Here is a 25,266-nt window from a genome sequence, read left to right as displayed (position 1 = left end):
TGCTCTTTTGAGTCAATAAAGCTATCGTAATCATCATAACCTGCATGTCTTTTTCCATATAAACAACTATAAACCTACTTTTGCCCACCCTGTTTTTGACAATGAGCACAAAGGGAGTCCGGGATGGAAGTAAAGCTCTGTTAACGTAAGGAAATGATGCCACACAGTAACTCAAATCAACAAAAACAAATGATCAAATAAGCCCGCAAAAATATTCAATAACTTGTACGTATATGAAACAAGACTAAATAAGAACATGTACACTAGAATTATTCATGATAGCAAAAACCGGCACAGCCCAAATATCCACCCACAGGGGAATCGAGAATTTTTGAAGGTGCTATGTTCCCACAGTAAGGGTATCTCACACAGGACAATTCTGCCAGCAACCCTATCATTCTTCCCTAACCCATTCACCCTTCCTCCCTCCTAAATGACCATTCTGGACTTTGTCTTCTCCCATCCAACCTCAGTCTTCTAATAAATATCACCCATTCTCGCTCTCAACTGATAATCCCACTTCCTCTTTCACTAAGAATAAAAAAAAAAAAAAATCAAAACTTCCACAAACTCTCATCCATCTACCCACTTATCTGCAACTGCATTCATATAACCTACCTGCCCTCCTAATCCTACGAATAAACTGTCTAGGCTCCTAGAGGCCAGCCTGTGTCCACTAGTCCCACTGCTACTTGTTTTCTCAAGTACATCCTGCTAGAAAGTTCTTCCCTTTCTTGCACCAGTATTTTTAACATCATCTTGATCTTTCCTAACAGCCAACAAATTATTTCTCCAATATTGAAAAAAAAAAACCTCTCTTGTCCTCACCTACCTGACCCTCTTTTACCCTATTTCTCTCCTTCCCTTCTAACTAAGCTCCTCAGAAAAGTTGTCAATACTTTTCTCCAATTCCTCTTCTCCCATCCTGACCAGACTCAGGACAATCAGAATGTCACCCTACCACTCCACAGGAACTTCTCCCATCGAGGTCAGCAAAACACCAGTTTGCCAGGTTCTGTGAGCCTTTCTTAATCCTCACATCACCTTGCCTTTCAGCAGCTCCTGACAAGCTTTCTCTCCTTTGAAACCCACTCCTGGCTTGTAGGACACGCTTTCCTGGTTTCAGGCTAACTCACTAACTGCTTATTCTGTCTCTTTTTCTGATTGTTCATCCTTCTCTCTCCGAGCAGAAAGGTAGTATCCAGATGCCCAAACGCCTACATCCAGCCACCTAGTGTGCATGTCCACTAGGATGTGTAACATGTAGCTCAAATTAAATAAACCTAAAACCGAGCTTCCAAATCTTCCTTCACACCAAACCGACTCCTGCGACAAAATTCTTCATCTCCATTAACGCCGACGCCATGCTTTCAGGTCTTCCAAGGCCTGATTCCACTCTCGCTCCTCTCCCTCTTCCACTCGATTCCCAATCCCTTAGTCTATGCAATCTGTGGGCTCTGCCGTGAGAATATATTGAGAATCCAACCAATTCTCATCACCTGCACATTGCCTCCCTGGTCCCAGACACTATCATCTGTTTCTTCAATTATTGCAATAGTCTCCAAAATGGTCCTCTTGCTTCTGCTCTTGTATCATAATCACAGCACAGCAGCCAAAGTGATCCTGTAAAGACCTAAGTCAGAGCATTTCGCATCTCTACTCAAAGCCCTCCACTGGCTTCCCATATCAGAGTAAAAGTCACAATCTCTATCATAACCCCTAGGACTCTGGAAGACAGGGTTCCCCATTCCCACTCTTGGGTCATTTTCTCCCATTTCACCCAATCCACTCTAAGACCCTTTAACCCAGCAGTACTGGCCCCCTGGCTATTCCAAAGGATAAGCGTAGTCCCATCTAAACCATGGCTTTTCCCTAGCTTCCTCTCTGCCCAGAACCCCTGTCCCTCCGGTGTCCGCCTGGCTCATCCTCTCATCTCCTTCATGTCTTTACCCATATGTGTTCTCAGTGATGTCTTCTCGTACCACCCTATTTAAATGTAACAACCTAAAAACCCCTATCCTCTTTCCATGCTTTCTTCTTTCTCCATAGTATTTATTATCATTTAAGATACATTTTACTTATTTCCATTTTGTCTGCCTCTCCTTATTAAAATATATTTTCAAAAGATAAAGTTGATGTTTAAACAGCTCCCTAAGAAAAGCATGCAATGTTAAACAATACATGCAAAACTCCAAAACTGACAAGCTAACGATGTGTTTGCAAATACACAGAAGGGTAAAAAACCTATAAAGAAAAGCAATGAAATAATGAATACAATAGGAATATGGTTACCTCTTTGGGGGATAATGAAGGGAGAGCCAACATGGAGGTACATGAGGGCTTCCTGGATATTGTAATGTCCTCTTTCTTGGCTTGGGTAGGTGGGGTGTTTACTTCATTATTGTTCTGAAACTATACATGTATGCTTTCATATAGCCTGTTGTCCATATGCAATATTTCCCAGTTTATAAAAGACCACTATGAAAAAAATAAGTACTACATGGCTCAAAATTACCTTAAAAGGTAAAGCTATAGAAATAAATATTTCTTTAAGTGATCAATATGGGATTTTAACCAGGCATTCCAAATCTCGTAACATATCTTGCTGGTTATAAAGACAACAATCATTTCACCTATATAAATATTTTATACTCATTTTAATAAATACCCCCTGCTGTATTATTCCTTCATTGTGTGTATTTCTATTATTTCCCACAAATACATGTAGGATAAAATTTTAAGTTATCTGTCTCCTTTACTGAGGAAGTCTTAGGATTATTTCTAATACAGTGTTTGATACAGAGTTAATGATTTTTGTTGAAAAGATTTCAGACACTCACTATGCAGAGAAATAAGCAAGGATGAATATCATGAATAGTATGTTTATCAGTATTTTCTAAAAGTTAACTCATAAAATTTATAAAATTTTTGTTTCACTTTCCAAAACCTGACAGCTACGTTTTTAGAGAAATCAAAAAAAAACTCACAATAAAGCAATAAAATAGCTGTGAAAAATTAAGTGTAAAAAACAACAACCTCCCATTGCATCACATTTAAAGAGCTAGAAAAAATCATTTTTAATAATATTTCATTGGTTGTAGGATTTTAGGATAATGGCTTTTTTTTTAGCCACCTAATGACACCATGTCTTCTAGATTTCATTTTTTTCAAGTGTTGCTCTTTTATATGCCTTTGATTACCTTTGCTTCTTTAAAATTTTTCTCTTCCTATTTGGGATATTATCAGGTTTACTGTGATATTTCTAAGCATAAGGTTCTTTGTACTTATCCTACTTGGTGCTCATGGAACTTCTTCCATTTGTGACTTGATGTCTTGTCACTTTTGAAAATTATCAGTATTAAGACTTGAAACAGTGTTGTATATTATTTTCTCACTCCTCTTCTAGATTCCAGTTACATGCATGTTAGACCATTTCCACATGTCCCTTCTAATGCTTTCCCTCTTTAATTTTTTATTTTTGTCTTTCTGTATTTCAGTATAGGTTTTCCTTGACCTATCTTCCATTTCATTAATTCTCCTCTTGGCTGTGTCTAGATTGCTGTTAAACCCATCCAAAGAATTCTTAAATCACTTAATGTATTTTTCATTGGTATAATTTCCATTTGATTCTTTTAGTAAAGGTTTCTAGTTGTCTACCTTATATTTTAATTCCTTGAAAATAAAGTTCTAATCATTTTAAAGTTTCAGAAAACACTGTTGTCCTTCAGGTGTGTTTATAATAGCTATTTTTTCCAATGTTTGTTTTTTCCTAAGTGTTTTTTAAATTTTATACCAGATATTGCACATGATATTAATGAAGAAATAATTTGAGGCTCTGTGCATTATTATCTTCCTCAAGCGAGAACTGACTTTTGCTCTGCCAACCAGTTAGGCTAAGCACAGATCAGCATAATCCAATGAACACCTGTGGTGGTTCAAGGTGAGCTTGTCCTACTAGCGGGTTTAGAGCTTCAGGGATCAGACTAAATCCTTAAGAATACAGCCAGACCCTCTTCCTTAGCACATGCGAAAATTCAATTTTGCTCTTCCACACTGATTGACAAAAGCCAAGATCAGTTTCTCAGTTTTCAGGATTTATATTTGTCTCAAGAACAAAAGTTGGCCGAAACCGGTTTGGCTCAGTGGATAGAGCGTCGGCCTGCGGACTGAAGGGTCCCAGGTTCGATTCCGGTCAAGGGCATGTACCTGGGTTGCGGGCATATCCCCAGTAGGAGATGTGCAGGAGGCAGCTGATCGGTGTTTCTCTCTCATCGATGTTTCTAACTCTCTATCTCTCTCCCTTCCTCTCTGTAAAAAATCAATAAAATATATTTAAAAAAAAAAAAAGAACAAAAGTTGAACAAAATGCCAATCCTACCTCCCTGGACATTCTACCTCTCCTAGATCTTGATCCACAAATTCTCAGTTCCTTAACAGTTAACTAATGCCTTCAAAGGATGTAATTCCTAATATTTTTTCAGTGTAAATAATAGTTCAAATAACCCATAAAATATAATTCCTCCAAATACACATTTTCTATTATTTCAACACAGTCGTATATTTACCAAACTATACCTACTAAACCATAAACCCATTTTTGATGTGGCAAAAATGTAAAATTGGTATGTACAATGGGCACATAATAGCAACATTTTAAAGTTACATAATACTTGACAAATGAAACTGATACACACTATAATCCATGTATAGTAGCAAACTTGAGAAATAAGCAAACAAAAAGCAGAAAAAATTTAAGAATGTTACAAATAGGAAAATACCATTTTAGTTCTCACTGATAATGCTACAAATCTTTTTTTTTAAAGCAGAACCCAAGGAAATAGGAAAGGATCATATGTATCTATAACATATTTGTAATGAGGTGCTCAAAATAATTTACAAATTATTTTATTAAATTCTCCTAAGGGACAAGTATACAGTGTTACTTGTGCATATGCTAAAATTGCCAAGACTGATCATTATATTCTTCTATGCAACATTTCACTATGGGAAATTTTCAAGTAAATAATCATGTAAGATCTGATGAAATTTCATTATATAGTAAACAACAACTAACTCTCTCATTCTGATTTCATTCAAATAATACCCGTACTTCTCTTATCCATTCAGTTTAATAAGTTCTTTCCCTGAGCAATACTGTGCCCATTATTATTAATGTGAACTATGCGGCCTCTATCTTGCAGAAGCAGTTATCTTTTCCTTTTTGATATGACACAGTATCGGTCATATATGCAAAAATATGTTAAGCAGGTTGATGGTGCCTTAGTTTCTACACAATTCCTCTTTTTATTATAGCAAAAAGTCAATAAGAAATGTTAGCAATATTAAAATAGGAAATAAAATGTAATGTATAGATTACCTAAAACAAAAAGGTATTTTATTAAGGTTAATAGTTATAAAAATATAAAGAATACTACTACATTTTATTAGACTAAAAATAATGAAAATTAACAAGGTCACCTAAAGAAGTCTTAATTTTTTTAAATTCCATCTTTCTTCAAATAAAGTTAAAAAATAGAATATGTTTGAAACTGAAGGGGGTATAACAAATCACAATTTGGTAAAAAACTGTATTTCATTTCACATAAAGGAATGTGTGCTAAAAGTTTAAAAGAATGTGTAGTATCTTAAAAAAAAAAGACACAAAGAAATCACTTCCCTGGTTAATCAATCAATAAAAAAATAATAATATTGCAAATACAAAGAGAGCATTACGGTTATGAGTAGGAAATTCACTAAACAAGAAACACAAGTGGCAAATGAACACATAAAAAGACGCTTTCTCACAGTAGTAACCAGGATATATGTATTAAAATATCAGTATCATTCACACACATTACTCTGGCAGAAAGAAAATATCCCCACCTTTATCAAGTGTTAGTGAGAATAAGGAGAAACAGGGACACTCATACCTTGCTGGGAAACATACATTACCACAGTCACTTGAGGAGCAATTAGGCAACATGCAGTAAATTTGAGGACTTGAATATCCTCAGATTCATCACTTCATTGTTAAGTACATACCCTAGAGAAACTCTTGCATTTGTGCCTGAGCAGACCAGTATAAGATGTACACTGCGGCATTTTCATAACAACAAAAGGAAAATCTGGCTAAATGTCACAAGCTTTGTATTTCACAGAAAATGAGATAACAAAACTGAAGACATGGTTTTAAAATTTACAAGTGGCAGTAAAATACGAGTGCAAAGTAGAACAAATCCCAAGACAGATAATAACAATCCAAAAGTTTGTAAGCAAAACTTCCTGACTGAATTAAACGTAACATCAGCACCGATAAGCACAAGTAACTGCAATGCTTACAGGAACAGAACCGCTTTAAAGTCGAGCCTTTACAGCAACGCTGGCTACAGAGTAAATCTACCATTTTGTGCCTTTGCTGCATACTTAAGTATCATTAGTTGCAATAAAAGAAGGCCAAGAATGACTCCCTGAAAATACTTAATAAACACCACTATTATACAAATATAAACTATAACAGTGACACACTTTCCCAACATACTTTTGGCCTCGTCTACTCACCAAGTCTTAGTGTTCACGTCATACTTATAAAGATCATCCACCAATCCATACTTGTTGCCTGGCAATGCCTTATAGCCTCCATGAACATAAATGGACTTTGTTATTTCATCATACACACTGGTATGACCATATCCACCTTGAACAATAGCGCCTTTAGTTTCTGAAACAAGCCAAGTGTTTGATGCTGTAAGAGAAAGAAGATAAATCATGAATTCCTAGTATTTAAAAATATAACTAATATGTCATCAAACCACCTAGTTAATTGTAATGCCACCTTTTTATGAGTAAGGTATACTTAATATTCATTTAATCAAGAAGCAATTATTAAATCTGAGCTAGTTACTATGTTAGGTGCTAGGGGTTCAAGATGAGTAAGACTGGCCTTTCTGTAGATCAAACTCTGAAATACTGAAAATGCCAAATTTATGTGTGCACGAGGAAAAAGAAAACTCTTATTCTCACATACGTTTCTGTAATTGTAAATAACTCTGGGGAAAAAAGCTGTAATAAATAGTTTCTGAGCGCCTACTATGTAAAGGCTCTGAGTTAGTCACTGATATTACAAATACAAAAAAGGATGTGATCTCTGCCCGTAACAATTTCTGTGCTGTCCTTTATCACTTCAAACAGGCATTAAATGATAAAAGAATAAATCCCTGGAACATCAGAAAAGGTCAATAAATACAGCAGAAATATGAGTACACATGACCTTTGCGCTGAGATTTCTAAATAATAACTGATGAAGAAAACAAAAATTATAACATCATCTGGTACTCAAGCCAATGGTATTAGAAAGTGGGGAAGATGAGGGAATCTAAATGAAAGTAAGGCTGCCATACTTCCCCTGAAGGTTTAAAATGTTGATACTAGACGATTATGATTACATGTGTGTATTTTTATAACCAGAGCAATTTCTAAAAAAACTTGTATACAAAGAGATACACTCAAGAATAGTATAAGTATACCAAGATAAAATTCTAAGTTGTTTAAGAAGAAAGAAAACAGAAACAGAGGCACATACACACACACACACACACACACACACAGGAAATAAAACAGCAGACTTAGGTACAGACTTAGCATATGTAAATTGTGTCAAAAATGAAAGTTTATTTAAAAATAGATATTCACCTTACTAGGAATGGATAGTTCATCATGAAATAACAGTATTTCACTCAACTATTTCTGAAACATTAAAAAAATTTAGAAGTATAATAGCTATGACACAGGTCTAACACCAAAGAGTGTCCTCTTAAATACCAGCACAGCACTTCTCAAGGTCTGATCACTAGCAGTTCAATCAAGGAACCCACAGGTGACATGGTAGTCTCAGATGAAAAGCTAAGGCAATGATTTTGTTCAGGTACAGGTGATAAACTTAAAATGCAAAGTTAATTATGATCCACGTTCTCATTACATTTTTATTTTGCATTTAGAAATGTACACTTGCTACAAGAAATCATTTTGGCTCCATAAATATTCAAGCTTTACTTGCAACATCTTTTGGTCAATTCCTAGAATGATGGCAAAGAACTTGTACTTAATACATGATCATTCGCTCAACAAAAGGAAGAGCTAACTAAATCCTTAGATGCCAGAATCATGATCCCAAGCAATGATGGGCTGAAGCTATTCTAACAATAAAGGTCAAGCCCTCACTGATGTTACAACATTAAGTAGACAAGTGCAGGCAGAGTGCACCTCACTCCACAACAAGCACTTACATAAAAAGCAGGAACTAAAGTCTAAGGAAGAAGCTTTGTCGCCAGCCACCAAATGCCGTAATGACCAGAACAACCAGTCGCTATGAAGCTCACTGCAGCCAGCAAACTGGTCCAAACGGGTGGTGGGGCCGGCCCACCAGCCTCCTGCAGCCCCTACCCCTGGCCAGCCCCACCCCCAATCAGGGGCGGGGCCCGCCAATCACCCATAGTCCCTCTCCCCAGCCAGCCCAGCCCTGTTTGGGGTGGGCCAGTCAGCCAACCTTCCTTCCTCCCTCCCCCAAATCTCCTCCTTCCAATAGGCCCAGCCCCGGCCAGGCCAGCTGGACCCCACCCATGCACGAATTCATACACTGGGACTCTAGTTATTAGTATAAAATATAAATTTAGGTTGCATCAAAAATATTAATATCAACTTTAGAACAAGTAATGGTGTCACATTAGGTACCACACCATGCTCTATGAAGCTCTGTGAAGTCTGAATGGGTCATTACAAAGTACAGTCTGTGCACAGAGGGTGGGAAAGATGACAAAGTGTATTTTACACTTATATATAACCCTTTGACTAGCTGCATGATCAATGGCCAGTTGTGCGAGACATCTGTCCTCAGTTCCTTTATCTGTAAAATGGGGTTAAAAGAGCATATATTTTGTATATTCACTTTGAGGAGTTAATATGTATAAAGTGTTTATAATACCACCTAGCATGGAGTAAGGCTTCAATAAATGTTAGCTGTTGCTATTATTATTATTCATTAGGAAATATCCTTTACATTACTAGTGGCTATGATACTATAAGATATTAATATTGTTAATAAGATATTAATGAAACCTTATAACATGCATACTAGAAGAACTAGGGATGCTCATCTAAAGAATAAAAAGTAAATGAAAAATAACATATCTCAAAATATTTGTAGGGCCAGTATGTGAGTGATTAAATTTCATTTGTGGGGTTCTACATAGTCATGAAAACATTATAACTGCATATTCCTTCTTAAACATAAATTCTTACATTTAAATATATACAACAACAGAATGGCTGCCTGTTAGGGACTGACATCTCCACCACTGTAGGAAAGTAAAGCAGAGACGGAAAGACCAGAATTTTCTGTATTCTAAATGCACATTTACTAAAACTTTTCAATCTAACTCATGCACATTTTCAATTATATATATTTATGTAGCTTATAAACAGTTCTAAAAGCATATTTTTTAATAATTTTCTTTATCAAACCTAAAGTCTTTTGTGATATTTTCTGAGACATTGAGAAATTTTTTTAAAATGCATACAATCTTAGCGGCAGCCTTTGTCACAAAGACGTAGCAATTTATTGAAACCTTTTACTTACTGCATTGAAATTGTTTTACTTTCCCTAATAAGTCTTGTAAAGTTCTTCACAATGAAATGCAACAACAAATGCCAGGCCTACTTTAAGCACAGTGAAACTCCATGTTTTATGATTCCGATGACAGAATTATTTTTAAAGGGGAGATTTCTTCTGTTAAAAATGCCTAATTCCCACCACCTAATATGCCTGTTCTATAGATCAACACTTTCAGACACCAGTTTGCTGAAAAGCAAAATTCCATCCGCAGTTGAAATTCACCAGAGAATTTTGAAAAATATGTAATGTTAACAACTGAAGAGAATCACATAGAAGAAAAATTCACTTCTTAGAAAAATTGTATCTAATGGTTTTCAAATCGAAAGAAAGAGTTAACATGAAATGACATTAATGATGGTTTTCCAACTATTCCTTCCAAATTCTGAAATCATGAAAATACTAAAGCAAAACATTAATATTATACTAACCTTGAGACTCACATTGAAGTTCTTCAAAAGTTTATGAGGTATTGCTAACTTAAAGGGAAGTAAATTTCCCTCAGGACTAACCCAGAAGAGCTTTATGGTCTAAGTTAGTAAAACCATCCAATAATTCTCCTTTGAGATTTATAGATTCCCTAAAAGCCATAATTCAAAGAATAGCAGAAAGGACAAAGTGATGTTTCTTTTACCGCCGGAGCAAGTTCACAGGAATTCTTACAATTTCAGTTCCAATATATGTCCTATACAACCAAATATAAAAAACATATATCGACTTCCTCTCATCTGTTTTTAGCACTTCGTTTGAAAATAATTTCAGTCCAGCCAGTGTGACTCAGCGAGTGACATTGACATTTTTTTAAGAATAAAGTTCTTCCCCTTTTAAAATAAAAGATTCCTCATTTGAAGTTCATATGATACTGCTTGATGATTAGATTTAGGCATGTATTCCCACTCAGAATACTCTAAGCCAGGGGCTGGCAACCTATGTCCAAGGGCCAAATAATGGCCTGCTGCTCATTTCTGCAAATAAAGATTTATTGGCACAAAGGCAAATTCATTCACATACATACTATCTGTGGCTTGCTTTCAAATTTCAATGGCAGAATTGAGAAGAAACAGAGACAAAATGACTGAAAGAAAAAAAAAGTTTGCTATCTGAACCTTTACAGAAAAAGTTTGCCAAGCCTGCTCTGAGTGATGTTTGTTTCAGCAGTAGCATATCCAGAGGCACGCAATGCCCACTTTCCCATGGCTCATGATGCGAACTTTGATCACCCATACAAGTACTGACAGAGTTTCTGTTTCCCCCTGCACCGTATACACAATCGGTGGGGAAGACACTTAGATACCACGCACATCTCACCAAAAATCCATCCCCTCCCCCACAGATTTAGCATCCAACAATGCCAGCCTGCACTCTGTATAAGAAAGAGAATTCTCCCCAGCACTATTTGTGTCTGCTGATCTGTCCATTATCAGGTGCTAGCTCATGGATTATATTTTCCACCAGTTTATAATTTATTACTTGCTTAAATCATTTTGATGCTGAAGTCGCCCCAGACTTTATCAATGGGACCCCTCCGAGCTGACATAGGCCTGTTTCTTTGGCAGGACCCATCACTTTCCTGAGCACTTCCTGCATTTGGTAGAACAAGACGTATCAGGCTCATCTTTGCTTTCCCTGCCACAGCCTTACCATCAGCCATAACTACTTATGGGAATGTTATTAGAAACTGGATCTGGGAAAATCTGTAATCAGTGTGATCATTACTAGGGTGTCTTAGCTTCTAGGCCCTTTTGGAAGAATCTACATCTACAGCTTTCTGTCTATCTATCTATCTGAACATAAGCTCACACTGATGTTCCAATTCCAACCCATTCAGACAGGATTCTTCCTTGCTCTCCCCATTTCACATCTATATCTCCTATCTTCCACACTGAGAACTTTAATTCCTAATATCAACTCATTTTTTTCAATCTAACAATACACCTAAAATAATTTCAGAAGTGCTTCACCAAAACCTTCCAAAACAAACGTAAAAGATTTGCTTCCACTTCTTCCCCACATCCACACCTAGACAGAGGCCATTCTGTCAAACATTATGTTAAAAAGCCACTTGGATTTGTTTAATCTCTTTCCCTATCAGAATGGTTGTTATTCATTTGAAACATGGTTGGGTGAAATAAATCCACCTAATAATTACAAATGGAATATTCTATATTTTTTAAATAAGGAGATGTTCTCTTTGTTCATTTGAAGACTTCTAAGAGAGAATGGGACATCTATAATAATAAAGGCTAATTAGACCAGACAGTCAGACATCCTTCCGGATGAAGCCGTGGCGGGTGGGGGCGAGGCAGAGGTGGTTAGGGGTGATCAGGCAGGCAGGCAAGCAGTTAGGGGAGATCAGGCAGGCAGGCAGAGTGGTTAGGGGCAATCAGGTAGGCAGACAGGTGGTTAGGGGTGATCAGGCAGGCAGGCAGGTGAGAGGGTAGGAACCAGCAGCCCCAGATTGCGAGAGGGATGTCCGACTGCCGGTTTAGGACCAATCCAGCAGGGATTCCTGCAGGATCAGGACTAAACCGGCAGTCGAACATCCCCCGCCCCCCAAGGAGTCCTGGATTGTGAGAGGCTGCAGGCTGGGCTGAGGGAACACTCCCCCACCCCCATGCACGATTTCGTGCACCGGGCCTCTAGTATAAAATAACAGTCTTCACAGATAGTTAGGCCTGCTCAAAAACAAACAAACAAAATACAGAAAAAATAAAATTGGATCCAATAGAACCTTACTGAATATCAAGAGTTAAATGGCTTCCCTTCTTCTCTATTTTTAATTGCATTCTTTCTACTTGGACAAAACACATAACATTTGCATACTAACTATCTACTGACATCTCCACCCTTGTTTTAGTCTTAGCTCTAAAATTTAATATGTGAAGTGTTCTCCATCAGTCTTTTACCTGAAGTGTTCCCATTCATCGCTTCCTGAGATGAAGCTTATTCTCTAGGAGAGGGGTTGGCAAAGTACACCCCAGGGACCAAATCCAGCCCAACTGTTCTGTAAATCCTGTTTTACTGAAACACAGCCACACTCCTTCATCTTTGTACCTTTACATGGCTGCCTGTGTACAGCTTCAATGGCAGAGCTGAGTAGTGACAACACATACAGGGTAGCCCATATAGAGCCTAAATTACTTACTATCTAGACTTTTACTAAAAAAGAAGTCTGCACATTTCTACTTGAGCAGATTTCTTAGGTGAGGCCACACAGAGACAGAATTATCTGAGTTTGGCATGCTCAAACAGTTCTTTCTATAGCCTTGACACCTGAAGGACGGTCTGGTAAGATATAAAACCCTTAGTCTATCCTTGCTTATCTGAAAAAGTTGTTCCATGTTTGCCTAGATTTTATGTTGCTTTTGAGAAATCTGATACTAACCTAATCTCTTGTCCTTACAAAATATTTCATCTTTCTGATTGAAGAGACTGAATATTATTTCTTTATCTTTTAAAATATAGTATTTTTATCAAGACGTTTCAATTGCTTCTGTGGGTGATTTTTGACAGGTATCCAACCCAACAGCTCATGCACAGGAGAGCGGATAAGTGAATTGTGGTAGTTATATAGTAAAATACAGAAATGCGAAGGAGTTAATAGTGGTAAGTCATAACAACATGGGTGAACCCTGCTTAAAAAAATGAAATAAAAGAAAACCTCAGAAAACTGCATAAAACGTTATTTCCTTTTTAAAATTCAAAAACAAGTGAACAGAACAGTATGTTATATAAGCACACATGGATATGTGGTAAAGCTACCTTTTAAAACAAATATATAAGAAGATATTCTGGATTTCAGAATAGTGAAGGCAGAAAACCTTTTGAAAAATAAAAATTAATAAGCATGATTAAAAAGAAAATTAAAGGGATACAGCAAATGGCTATGCTTTTTAAAATAAATATCCTTTCATCAAATATACTTTGGGGTGATTTTATTAGTTAGACATGATTATTCCTATATTGATGTAAACATGATTATAAAGAAAAAAATTACAAGCAATATCCAACAAATGGTTACGTTTTTTAATAAATAGAAAGTAATGTATAGGCAAACAAGAGTACTACGTATTTTTTAAAATACCAATAGCTAATGTTCTTGAAAAATGTTGAGCAAATATATCAATCTTGAACATCAAGAAAAAATAAAATGCTACAGATGACCACATAGTATTGAAATTGTTAAAGTCCAAGTATAATAGAAGCAGAAAAGGAATACTAATGACAACCTATTCCTTCCTCCTCAAATATTTACCAGGTATTTAATACATGGCACTTTACTAGAAAGTACACAAACAAAGAGATATACAGCAGGATTGATGCCTTAAAGTCAACTTCTTAGAAAAAGAATAACTATAAAAAGCAATATGTGTTTATAGTCATTTATAAACAAAGAATCCAGAGAAAAATTAAACCACTAGCAGAAAATGAAAAAGGCAGTAAACACAATTGTAGAATAACAAGAATCTTTTCATGATTATACAATTATAGAGTCTACCTCCACTTTGTTACTTAAAATAAAAGTTTATGGCGCCTTTACTGCAAGCTGATCTCTACATTATGAGTGTTTCTGATTTTTCCAATAATTTTGTGCATGAATCTAGTTGATTACTGTCACTTCTAAGCACCTGATAACCATACATCGCTCTTGGAAGTTATACTCTAGGGTGCCCTCATGAAAAATTTGCCTGTCATACCTACTTGTGTGTGTTCCACGTAAGCTATTTCCTTAAGCTCTCTGCTGTTATCTACCTACACACATTTACATTCACAGTTGAGCCTTGAACAACGTAGGCTTATGGGTGCCAACCCTTCAAGTAGCTGAAAATCCGAGTGTAACTTTTAACTACCCCAAAACTGAACTACACTTGTTATCCCTCAGGATCCATGGAGAATTGGTTCCAGGACCCCCCACGGAGATGAAAATCCATGAAAGCTCAAGTCCCCAATGTAAAATGGTGTAGGTCGAGCATACAGTCAGCTCCCTGCATCCACAGACTCCCAACCATGGATGGGAAACAGTATAGGTATCCACTAAAACACAATCTGCATATAAGTGGGCTCATGCAGTCCAAACCCATCTTGTTCAGAGGTCAACTATAAATCAAGCACATTGAATGAAACCTGCTGGGTTCCAACCCCAGCAGGTCCAGGGGTCCCCAAAGGTGTGGACGGTGTCAGTGAAGAATGAATGACACGGAGGCTGAGTTCAGTTGATCATCATAGCCGGGTTCTCTTGTCAGGGTCTGGTCAGGATCTCCAGCGAAGTTCTGGTTCGGATCTCCAGCCAGGTTCTGTCCAGGTTCTCCAGCCAGGTTCAGTCACCAGGTTCTAGTCAGGTTCTCTTGCCAATTTCTGTGGTCAGGTTCAGTCCAGGATCTTTTGCCATGTTCTCTCCAGCGAAGTTCTTCTGTCTCTAGGTTCTGTGTAGGTTCTGTCTTCTAAGTTCTGTGTTGTTGTCTCTGTATTTATACCAATTGATTCCAATCCTATCAATCTCTATTCCAAAGGTTAGGGCGTTTCTTATCTCCATTCCAGGGATTAAAGATTATGTAGCTTAAGCATGATTGTTCATAGTTAAAGTGATTAATTACCCGCCTGGCACTTAGTTAAGAGGTTTTATTCCCTCCCTAACTTCAGGGGAAAATCCCTACCTGGGAAACAACCTTTCTCAGAGACCTTGGTTAAAACACATAGTGCCAAGAAGGTGAGCAAACATATTAAGAACAGTATGCCATATATGCCAGGTCCCTTGAAACAGCAAGCATGGACCGGCTCCCGGCAGAAACCTATCTTCAGCTAAAGAATGGACTGATTTTGGGAACACAGCCCACAGGATTCATCAACTAACTACAAGCGTTATAATTAAAGAAGGAAATTTCAAAGATTACATGTTGACTGAAAGCCTGGGTAAGTTCCATCACCACTCTAGTAGTTGTCTCTATTAATGGACGCTTTTTTTGAATTCATCTTTATTTTGAAAGTATTACAGATGTCCCTTTTTTCCCTCCATTAACTCCCTCCATCCCCTCTCCCCCAGGCCTACAGCACTATTGTCTATGTGCCTGGGTTATGCACGTGAAGGCTGCCTTCTCTTGTCGGCATTATTTCTGAATTGTCCTAATCATGTTACCTGCCCTTTCCCAAATAAAATTCTTTCACTTGAATCCTTGTTTCGTGGTCTGCTTGTGTGAAAACCCTTTAGAAAGATCCTATATTTCCTGCCAGTTGCTGCTAACTTCTTTGCTCCCCGACAAGCAAGTTTCCTTGAAAGAGCTGCCCAATTCCCTCTTCAATCCAATTGGGCTTTTACCCAACCACTACACACAGACTGTTCTTGTGCAGATCACCAATGACCTGGCAGTCCCCAACCCAAGGTCAATCTTTAGTGATCATCTTACTTCACCCACCGGCAGAGCAGCACTTAACAGAGATGGCGACTCTTCTGTTTAAAATCTTTCTTCACTTGGCATCCAGTTCACCGCACTCTTTCTTGCTCATTTTCTTCTTCTCCCCTCCCTCTTACCACTGGAACACCCTGGGGCTCAATCACTCTTTCTTTTTATCTGCACCCATTTCCTTAGTGATCTGATTCAGCCGCATGGTTTAAATGCTATCTATCTCTATCCCCAAAACTCCCACATCTACATCTCCAGCCCAGATCTCTCTCTAGAAGAACTCCAGACCCACACATATAGTTGACATTTTCACTGTAATGTCTAATGGACAGCACACATATCAATGTCCAAACTGAAATCCTGACCTTAAATCATCCTTCGCCTCAAACCTGTTTCAGAATCTTCAACATGTCAGTCGATGGCAACTATATCTTTCTAGTTGTTCAGGCCAAAAACCCTGGATTCATCCTTGACTCCTCTCTTTTATCTCAGACTCTACATCCAAACCCTCAGCAAATACGATTCGTTTTACTCTAAAAACATATGAAACAAATGGACTGACTCTCCTCACTCCAACACTACCCCCCTGGTCAAGCCCATCACCGCTGCTCAGACTAACAGTAGTCTGACTGCCTCCTCGCTTCTGTTCTTTCCTCCGCAGAAGTTAGTTTCAAGACAGCCAGAATGATTCATTTAAAAATTATGTCGTTGCTCTGCCCAAAAGCTTGCAACATCTCTCCATTTCCTCAGAGCAAGAAACAAAGGCTATGCGAAAACCCTATGATTTTGCTCCTTATTACTTCTCTGACCTCATCTGTTAATGTTTATTCTCTCCTCCAGACTCCTTGCTGTTCCCTGACCATGCTCTGAATGTTCTCGCCTTTACACTAGCTGTTCCTACTTCTAGGGAACACTCCCCTTCCCACAGATTAGCTACATAGCAAACTTCTCCACTTCCTGCAATTCTTTGATCAAAATTCCTCTTCTCATTGAGGCTTACCCTGCTGGCCTTCCCAGCCACCTCAGTATTCTCAATCCCCTTTGCTTTGTTCTATTTTTATAAAATTTACTATCTTCTAACACATCATACAGCATGCACATCTGTATTATATTTACTACTTATTGGCTGTATCACCCTACTAGCAATAAGTTCCACAAAGACAAGGAATAAGACCTGATGCGTTACTTGCTGATACGCATTATTGCATATGTCCGGAACCAAGTGGAACCAGAGGGTGATCCTATAAGCTACAAAGTCAGCCAATATATGGAGGTGCTCCTGAGCTCAACAGATCCTCTAAAACTCAAACCAGCAATGGTAATATGCATAAACTTTCAACTCCACAGCTAAACATATTCTCTAGTGTCTTAAATGTTGTTACTGTTAATGGATAAGGCTCAAACTAAGATAACTGAAGTTAACTACATGGTTCCTTGGTTTTAAATCATATTATTACAAAAAAATCTCAAAGACGACTCAGGATGCTAAGCACTGAACCAGAAATACTTCACAGTTATTTCCACGATTATTCGAAGTTTAGTAAGTGGTCATTTTGGAGTATGTTAACTGGGAAATCTTTGTCTCTTTTAAAAATCTCTACATAATGGTGAGATCAATGTCCTTTGAGTATAATTCTGGGTAAATTTTTATCTAGTAAAATACCCTGTTTTCATGAATTGCTCTATTATAATTTCAACCTTCTTTCCCGTTACCTTCACCATAGTGTTGGAAAAGAGAGTCCCTTCTGTAATTAAACAAAACATTCTCAGTTTTCGAGAAGCTTTAAACATGTAAGGATTCTCAAAGTAAATCCGACCTGCATTTGGGATAGTTGAAGCCATTAAAATCAGTCAGAAAAAAAAAACAGCTTAAACTTACATGGCAGTATAGTAATGCCACTATAAACAGGGGGAAAAAATGTTTTAAACTGTCTCTGTAGAGATAAGTCTTTACTTATAACTAAGATGATAAATTAACCTATTATTTATGTTCAAACCAGCCCTACTTAATATAGTATCATTCCCTGAAGCAGCACTTGTCTGTGGTATATACAACTTAATTATTCTGGCAGCTTTAAACTATAGTTCCCCATCGTTCTATTTACTCTTCTATGCAAGTACTTTTCAAAGTGAAAGTAATTATGGATTATTTTGACACCACATACTTTCAACAATAAGCAGTGAATTCAAACTGCATTAAGAATAAATAACATAATAAGTTCATTTTATTATTAAAATATAATTTTACAGAAAAAATTGATGACTTTTACTTTGTACTTAAATGAATCACAGAATTTAAAATCCACCCTTAATTCACCTATTATTCTTATAAAACTCATAAATAGATCATGTACTCTTCCTATTTCCATATTAGAATATATTCATTCATCTTAGACCTCCATATATTGGCTGACTTGTAGCTTATAGGATCACCCTTCAAGTATGCCTAACAAGTAATGCCATTAATAAGACAAAAATCAAATAAAAAAATATCCTGTTGGTAAATTTATTTTAAAATAGTATTTTGATTATAGAATAAGCCAAAAGAAACTCTATAGAAGTAGTTTAAAACTTACCAAAACTACAACTGATGTTCTGTAATCAAATTATTCCAAATGAAAAACAAAACCTAGCCCTAGCCGGTTTGGCTCTGTGTGGGCCTGGGGACTGAAGGGTCCTTGGCTCGATTCTGGTCAAGGGCACATGCCTGGGCTGTGGGCTCCACCTCCAGTAGGGGGCGTGCAAGAGGCAACAGATCAATGATTCTCTCTCATCATTAACGTTTCTTTCTCTCTCTTCCTCTCTGAAATCAATAAAAATATATTTTTTAAAAAAGTAAAGGAAATCAAAACCTACCAGCCAGTGAATTTGTCAGTAAACAAACTATCAATATTTACCATTCATAGAAAATTAGAATTAATCTGCTGTGCCTTCCTAGCCATCCCTGGAAAGCATAACTGCCACCATGTCTCAAGGCTGAATGAGACTGTCCTGCAAAAAAGGTTGGTATACAAAGAGGAAAATATATTCTGAAGACCAGAAACTGTATTCAGTGGAAAGGCAGGGTAAGGAATGTGTGTACCATTCAGGTGGCCTAGGGATTTGGTTTTAATGGCCAGTACTGAAGGTAAGCCCGTGTGGGTACTGTATCAGAGAACTTCTATACAAAGTCAGGATTCCTGAAGGATTATATCCTCAATGAAAAAGTGAGTTATTTTTTAATCTGCTCTGCAGAAGCAGACAGAAAATGTGTATTTCCACTTGGCTATATGTAAAGGGAAAAATCTCATTTATCCTGGGAACTTTTGGTCACAGATCTTGGGGCATGAATTCACTGTATATCCAAGGTCCAAAGAAAACCACATGCCGAAATGTTAAATTAATTTGGACCAGGATTGCTAGGCCCCAGTAGCACACACACTCTCTCTCTAGAACAGGACTAGGTAAACTAAGACACAAGGGCAAAATCAGGCAAAATGCCATGTCCATCTGTTTACGGAATGTCAGTGTTGGCTTTCTTGCTATCACAGTGGAATTGATTAGTTGTGACAAAGACTGCATGAGCCACAAAGTCTAAAATATTTCCTATCTAGCCCTCTATAGAAAAGACTGTTGATCCCTAATATAAAATACTGATAATGTCAAATGTGTTTGAAACAAAGTAGGATGGATTAAGGCAGTAGAAACAGTGTCCTGTATATTGGGGCTTGATCAAAGAGTAAAAATATTTGTTGACTTTAGACTTAGTTAAATATTTGCTTTAAAACTTCAAAAGTCAAAAACGTATGGTTCAAGTACAAGCATGGTGATAGCTGAATTCTGAATCTCCCCATTCATTCCCGGGAAGACAATAAAACAACAAAGAAAACATGAATAAAACGGAAAATTAAATTTCCAGATAAACTAGAATAAAAAAACCCATAAAGTCCAAATCAAGTGCAAAAAGCAAGTAAAACCAAGAGCCAGAAGGAGGAAGCCCCAAGAATGCAGAAGGAAGGCAAGAGACGAGGAGTCAGAAGAAGCCTAATAGTGGCAGATCTCAAAATTACTCATTTCCTCAAAAAAAAATGGGCGTCCTCTGAACATGAGAAGACATAATTTTTTAAAAGACAACAGAGTGACTATTAAAAATATAAAACATGTACAGAAAATGTACAAAAAATGGATGGAGTCACAAAGCAAAATCTAACTTTTTGTTGTACACAAGAGATATATTTAAAACAAAGTGATTCTGAAAGGTTAACAATAGATGGGCAAAAGCATATGAAGGAAAGAATGACAGCCCCACCCCAAATAACCAAGAGCCATTATATTAATATCAGACAAGATAGAAATCAGGTCAAAAAACATTAAATAAACAAAGCACTTTATAACATTAATGTGAAAATGAAAGTCATGAATATCCATAATAGCAACTTACATAAAGCATAAATTCCAGAATATACAAGGAGAAATAGGCAAAAATACACTAACATATGTAGACTTTCATTTTCACAGCATGACAGATCCAATACAAAAAGTAGAAGAACTAATAAGCATAATGAATAAAGTAGTGTGTGTGTGTGTGTGTGTATACATATATATACATATATATACATGTATATATATCAGATACCATAACTTAAAATTATAACATTTGCCTTCTTTTCAGTATTTATGAAAATTAAGCCACAAAGAAAATTTCAGTAAGTTACAAAATATGGAAATAATACCTACAACACTCCATGAACATCATCATAAAATTAAAATAACAAAAATCAAACAAAACCTTTCTATATAGGCTATTTGTAACTTAACTCCTTTTTTAAATTATCTTTATTATTAAAGTATTGCAGATGTCCCTTATAACTTAGCTCTTGCTGAAACAACTCTTGAGCTCATCTGAAAAAGTAGAATGACAGCCACACTAGCTTCCATGCTATCATGAATTTGTTACAACAATAATGCATGTAAGCAGGTTTATTCAATGCACCGTTACTTTTTAACCACTGCACTCCAAAATGTTCCCTTCAGTAGGAATCCTCTTTAGACTGCTTCTGTTTTCTCAGTAAAACAGTGAGTAAGGTCATCAGATGAAGGACATGTTAGAAGTTTGAAGAGAGAGATTGGTTATTATGAGCGTAAAGCGTGGTAAGTGCAGAGGTAAGTATGGACAGAGGAAGGAAGAGATAGTGAACACCTGAAAGGAGGCTAGTGAACTACAAGCTCTGGGACAGTTGAAGAATTACCAGTGTGGGGACTAGCAGGAGTAAGCTGGAGGCACTGGAATAAGATAGCTGAAATGGGAATTATGGAATTCATTGCAGGTAGGACAATGGGCAAGACTGATTCAAGTAGGATGAAAAATAAGATCTTGGGGAGAGAGATCAAAAAATTGAGAAGCCAAGTATTGGAAGAATTATTAAAGTGGATACTGAAATCATAGAAATATTTGGTTAATGTATATGGGATGGAGTGACAGTGAGCCGGATGCTAACTCCTTCAAGGAATAAAACAGGGATCCTAGGAGCTACAGAAGACATGAAGGCAAAGAAACAGGTGGTATAGTCTAATGACATACAATTCAAAGCTGAGTGATTCAAAGGACGAAGGCGTGGAAATAGTGTAAATGACAATAGGAAGGAGGATGCATATCCCGCTTTCAGTCCACCTGTACTGGAGACATGGAGGAGAAACAGATCACCCTGTATAGTTACACAAAAAAATCAAAACCTTGAGTTCAAAATTCCGGTCAAGGCCAGATATGGAATATGTTCTTGAATCTAAGTAGTGACTAACAGGGTACATATATTTGTAAACAAATTTTTTAAAAAACTTACAACTGTTTGAAAATTTCATAAAGAACTTTAAAAAAATAAAGTGCCAGAAAAACGAATAAGAGTATTTAATAATATCATGCAGTCACATGTAGATTGCCACTGACACCTTCATGCACCAGATAATAATCTTTCACAGAAGCCGACAGACTCTCAAGAGCTTCCTCTAAGACTAATACATACAGAGAGACACTGCAGTAAGACTAGGAACAGAACCCTGAAAAATAAAAAATCCTGCCCGGCAAACATGGCTCAATGGTTGAGCGTCGACCTATGAACCAGGAGGTAACGGTTCAATTCCCGATCAGGGAACATGCCCAGGTTGCAGGCTAAATCCCCAGTATGGGGCATGCAAAAGGCAGCTAGCTGATCAATGAATCTCTCTCACTGCTGATGTTTCTATCTATCTCTCCTTCTCCCTTCTTCTCTGAAATCAATAAAAATACATATTTTTTAAAATCCTGAAATCATGGAATGCATAGTAGAGAAACTGGGTTAGTTTTAGCTCTTAGTTCACAAGTAAAGACCAAAGATGTAGCACCACCTACTGGAATTTCACATATTTAAAAATATTCTCAGTTCTTAGAAAATGTAACTTCTGTAACATTTCCCCACATTTGGCTAAGAAGATAAACTTAAGTATTAAAGTACAAAATCTAACACAAAACCAAAAAAATTATATTAAATATTAATTCTTGGCTTATAATTCTTATTTCAATAACCATTTTGACTAAATTCATATGAAGATTTTAAAGATAAAAATGTGCACAATCAATAAAGACTTTACAGTTACACATTCAAAGTAACTCACAGATATGGTATTCCTGTACGCTGCTTGTATAACCATATATTGCAGAATATCCAAATATTATGATCATGACAACATCTCTACTATCCAGCTCCATAATATGTGCCGAATGCCCCTCCACAGCATACTGCTGCCCGTGCCCAAGAACAGTGGGAGTTTTTGTGCTCCAGGACTGACTAGGAATGTTAAAAATCCATAACTCATCTGTGACATTGCCTTCATTTGTTTCAATTCTGCCTCCATACATAAAGATGTTTTCCTGTAAATTAAAAAACAAGTATTAACAAGTATATTTCTTAGCAATATAAATTAGAATGAAGGCTAAATTTAAACATAGTCTTAGCAATCACTCACAACATGCATAAGGCATTCTTCCTATTTGTAAAAAGTCAAATGGGAACACATGATAAATGAAAAATAATGCTTTTACTCACAAGAAAGGGGGGGAAATCCATGCTTTCAAAAAGATATTTAAAACAATTATAGTATATAGTCAATTAACCTTTTTTTTCCAGAGAGGAAGGGAAAGAGGGAGAGAGAGAGAGAAATATCAATGATGAGAGAATCATTGATCGGCTACCTCCTCCACACCCTACACCCGGGCATGTGCCCTGACCTGGAATTGAACCCTGACCGCCTGGTTCATAGGTTGATGCTCAACCTCTGAGCTACACCAGCCAGGCAATTAAGCATATTTTTAATTTTCCTAGTTGCTGAGTTGCTAGCTGTCACACTGGAATGTTGCCATGGATGTACACTGCTCTGTGCTGTTCTGGATCATTCACTGCTTTCATCAAGCACAGTTCACAAAAAGGTAGACCACGTCTGTGTATTGCATGGAGTACATTTTTATTACCACTTCCCATGGCCATGGGCAGATGCTTTATAGCACTTATAAATTATACAAATAACTTTAATCACATAGGACTAAAATGAATGATGCATAAATAATACAAATCATTACTATTTCAACAACCTAGGAAGAGAAAGGAATTTCTTCAACCTACTAAAGATCATCTAAGAAAAACACACAGCTAATATTATACTGAATGATGAAAGAGCAGGCGCTTTCCCACTAAGGTCAGGAACAAAACAAAGGCGCCCACTTTTGCCACTTATATTCCACACTGTACTCGAGGTGTTAGCCTGAGCAAATTGGCAAAAATTGAATAAAGACAACCAGATTGAAAAAGAAGCAAAATAATGTTATTCGTAGAAGATATGAACTTATATATAGACAATACTAAGAAATCTTCCCCCCCAAAACAATTAGAGCTAATAAATGAGTTCAACCACATTGCAGAATACAAGATCAATGTGCAAAAATCAATTATATTTCTATACACTTGCAGTGAACAATCTAAAAATAATAATAAGTAAAACAAATTCCATTTCAAATGCATCAAAAAATAAAATACTTGGGAATAAATCTAACAAAAGAAATTCCAAACTTACTCTGGAATCAACAAAACATTGTTGAAAGAAATCTTTTAATATCTAAATAAATGAAAAGACATCCCATGTTCATGGGTCAAAAGACTTATTAAGAAGGCAATACTCTCCAAACTGAACAACAGATTCAATGCAATCTTTAACAGAATTCCAGGTGACTTCTTTGTAGAAATTGACAAGTTGATTCTAAAATTCACATGAAATTACAAGGCACCCAGAATATCAAAACAATCTTGAAAAAACAAAAAATTGGAGGGCTCACACTTCTCTATGTAAAAACTTACTACAAAGAAAAAGTAACCAAGAGGGTATGCTACGGGCATAAAGACAGACATATAAATCAATGGAACTGAGAGTCCAAAAATAAATCCATACATAAGATGGCCAACTGATATTTGACAAGAGTGCTAAGACAGCCAATGGAGAAAGAATAGTCTCTTTAACAAATGGTGCTAAGACAGCCGTGGGCAAACTACGGCCTGCAGGCCGGATACGGCCCGTTTGAAATGAATAAAACTAAAAAAAAAAAAAAAAAAGACCGTACCCTATTATGTAATCATGTTTACTTTGAATTTATATTAGTTCACACAAACACTCCATCCATGCTTTTGTTCCGGCCCTCCGGTCCAGTTTAAGAACCCATTGTGGCCCTCGAGTCAAAAAGTTTGCCCACCCCTGTGCTAAGAGAACTCTGAATAGTGACATGCAAAAGAATGAACTTGAACCCTTACTGCACACCATATACAAAATTTAACTCAAAATTAATCAAAGACCTAAATGTAAGAGCCAAAGCACACAACACTTAAAAGAAAACATGGAGTAAATCTTCACGATCCTGGATTTTTAGGTATGACACCACAATCACAAACAACAAAAGGGGGAAAAGATAAATTGGATTTCATCAAAATTAAAAAAACAAAAAACTTTTGTGCTTCAAACGACACCATCAAGACAATGAAAGCTCACAGAATGGGAGAAAATATTTGCAAATTATAAGGGACTTGTACCTAGAATACATAAAGAACTCTTTACATCTCAGTAATAAAAAGACAAATAACCCAATTTAATAACGGGCAAAGGACTTGAATAGACATTTCTCCAAAGAAAATACAGACAGACAGTAAGCAC

General features: G+C 36.8%; 1 protein-coding gene across 2 annotated transcripts in view; it reads right to left on the bottom strand.

The window, feature by feature from the left end:
• Positions 1-25,266, bottom strand: part of ATRNL1 (attractin like 1) — a gene marked incomplete at both ends in the record, with an annotated part of 457,232 nt that overhangs the window by 387,219 nt on the left and 44,747 nt on the right. Inside the window, 2 exons of one of the 2 annotated variants that reach the window (XM_081105367.1) lie at positions 6,559-6,742; positions 22,690-22,945. In XM_081105367.1, the coding sequence (XP_080961493.1) occupies positions 6,559-6,742; positions 22,690-22,945 (440 nt within the window). Of the gene's footprint in view, positions 1-6,558; positions 6,743-22,675; positions 22,946-25,266 lie in introns of those variants that run through there. The other variant, XM_081105368.1, reaches the window with a different exon arrangement.

The sequence above is a fragment of the Myotis nattereri genome (genome assembly GCF_964212035.1).
Source record: "Myotis nattereri genome assembly, chromosome: 13".
NCBI lineage: Eukaryota > Metazoa > Chordata > Mammalia > Chiroptera > Vespertilionidae > Myotis > Myotis nattereri.
This window is presented reverse-complemented; position numbering and strand designations above follow the sequence as displayed.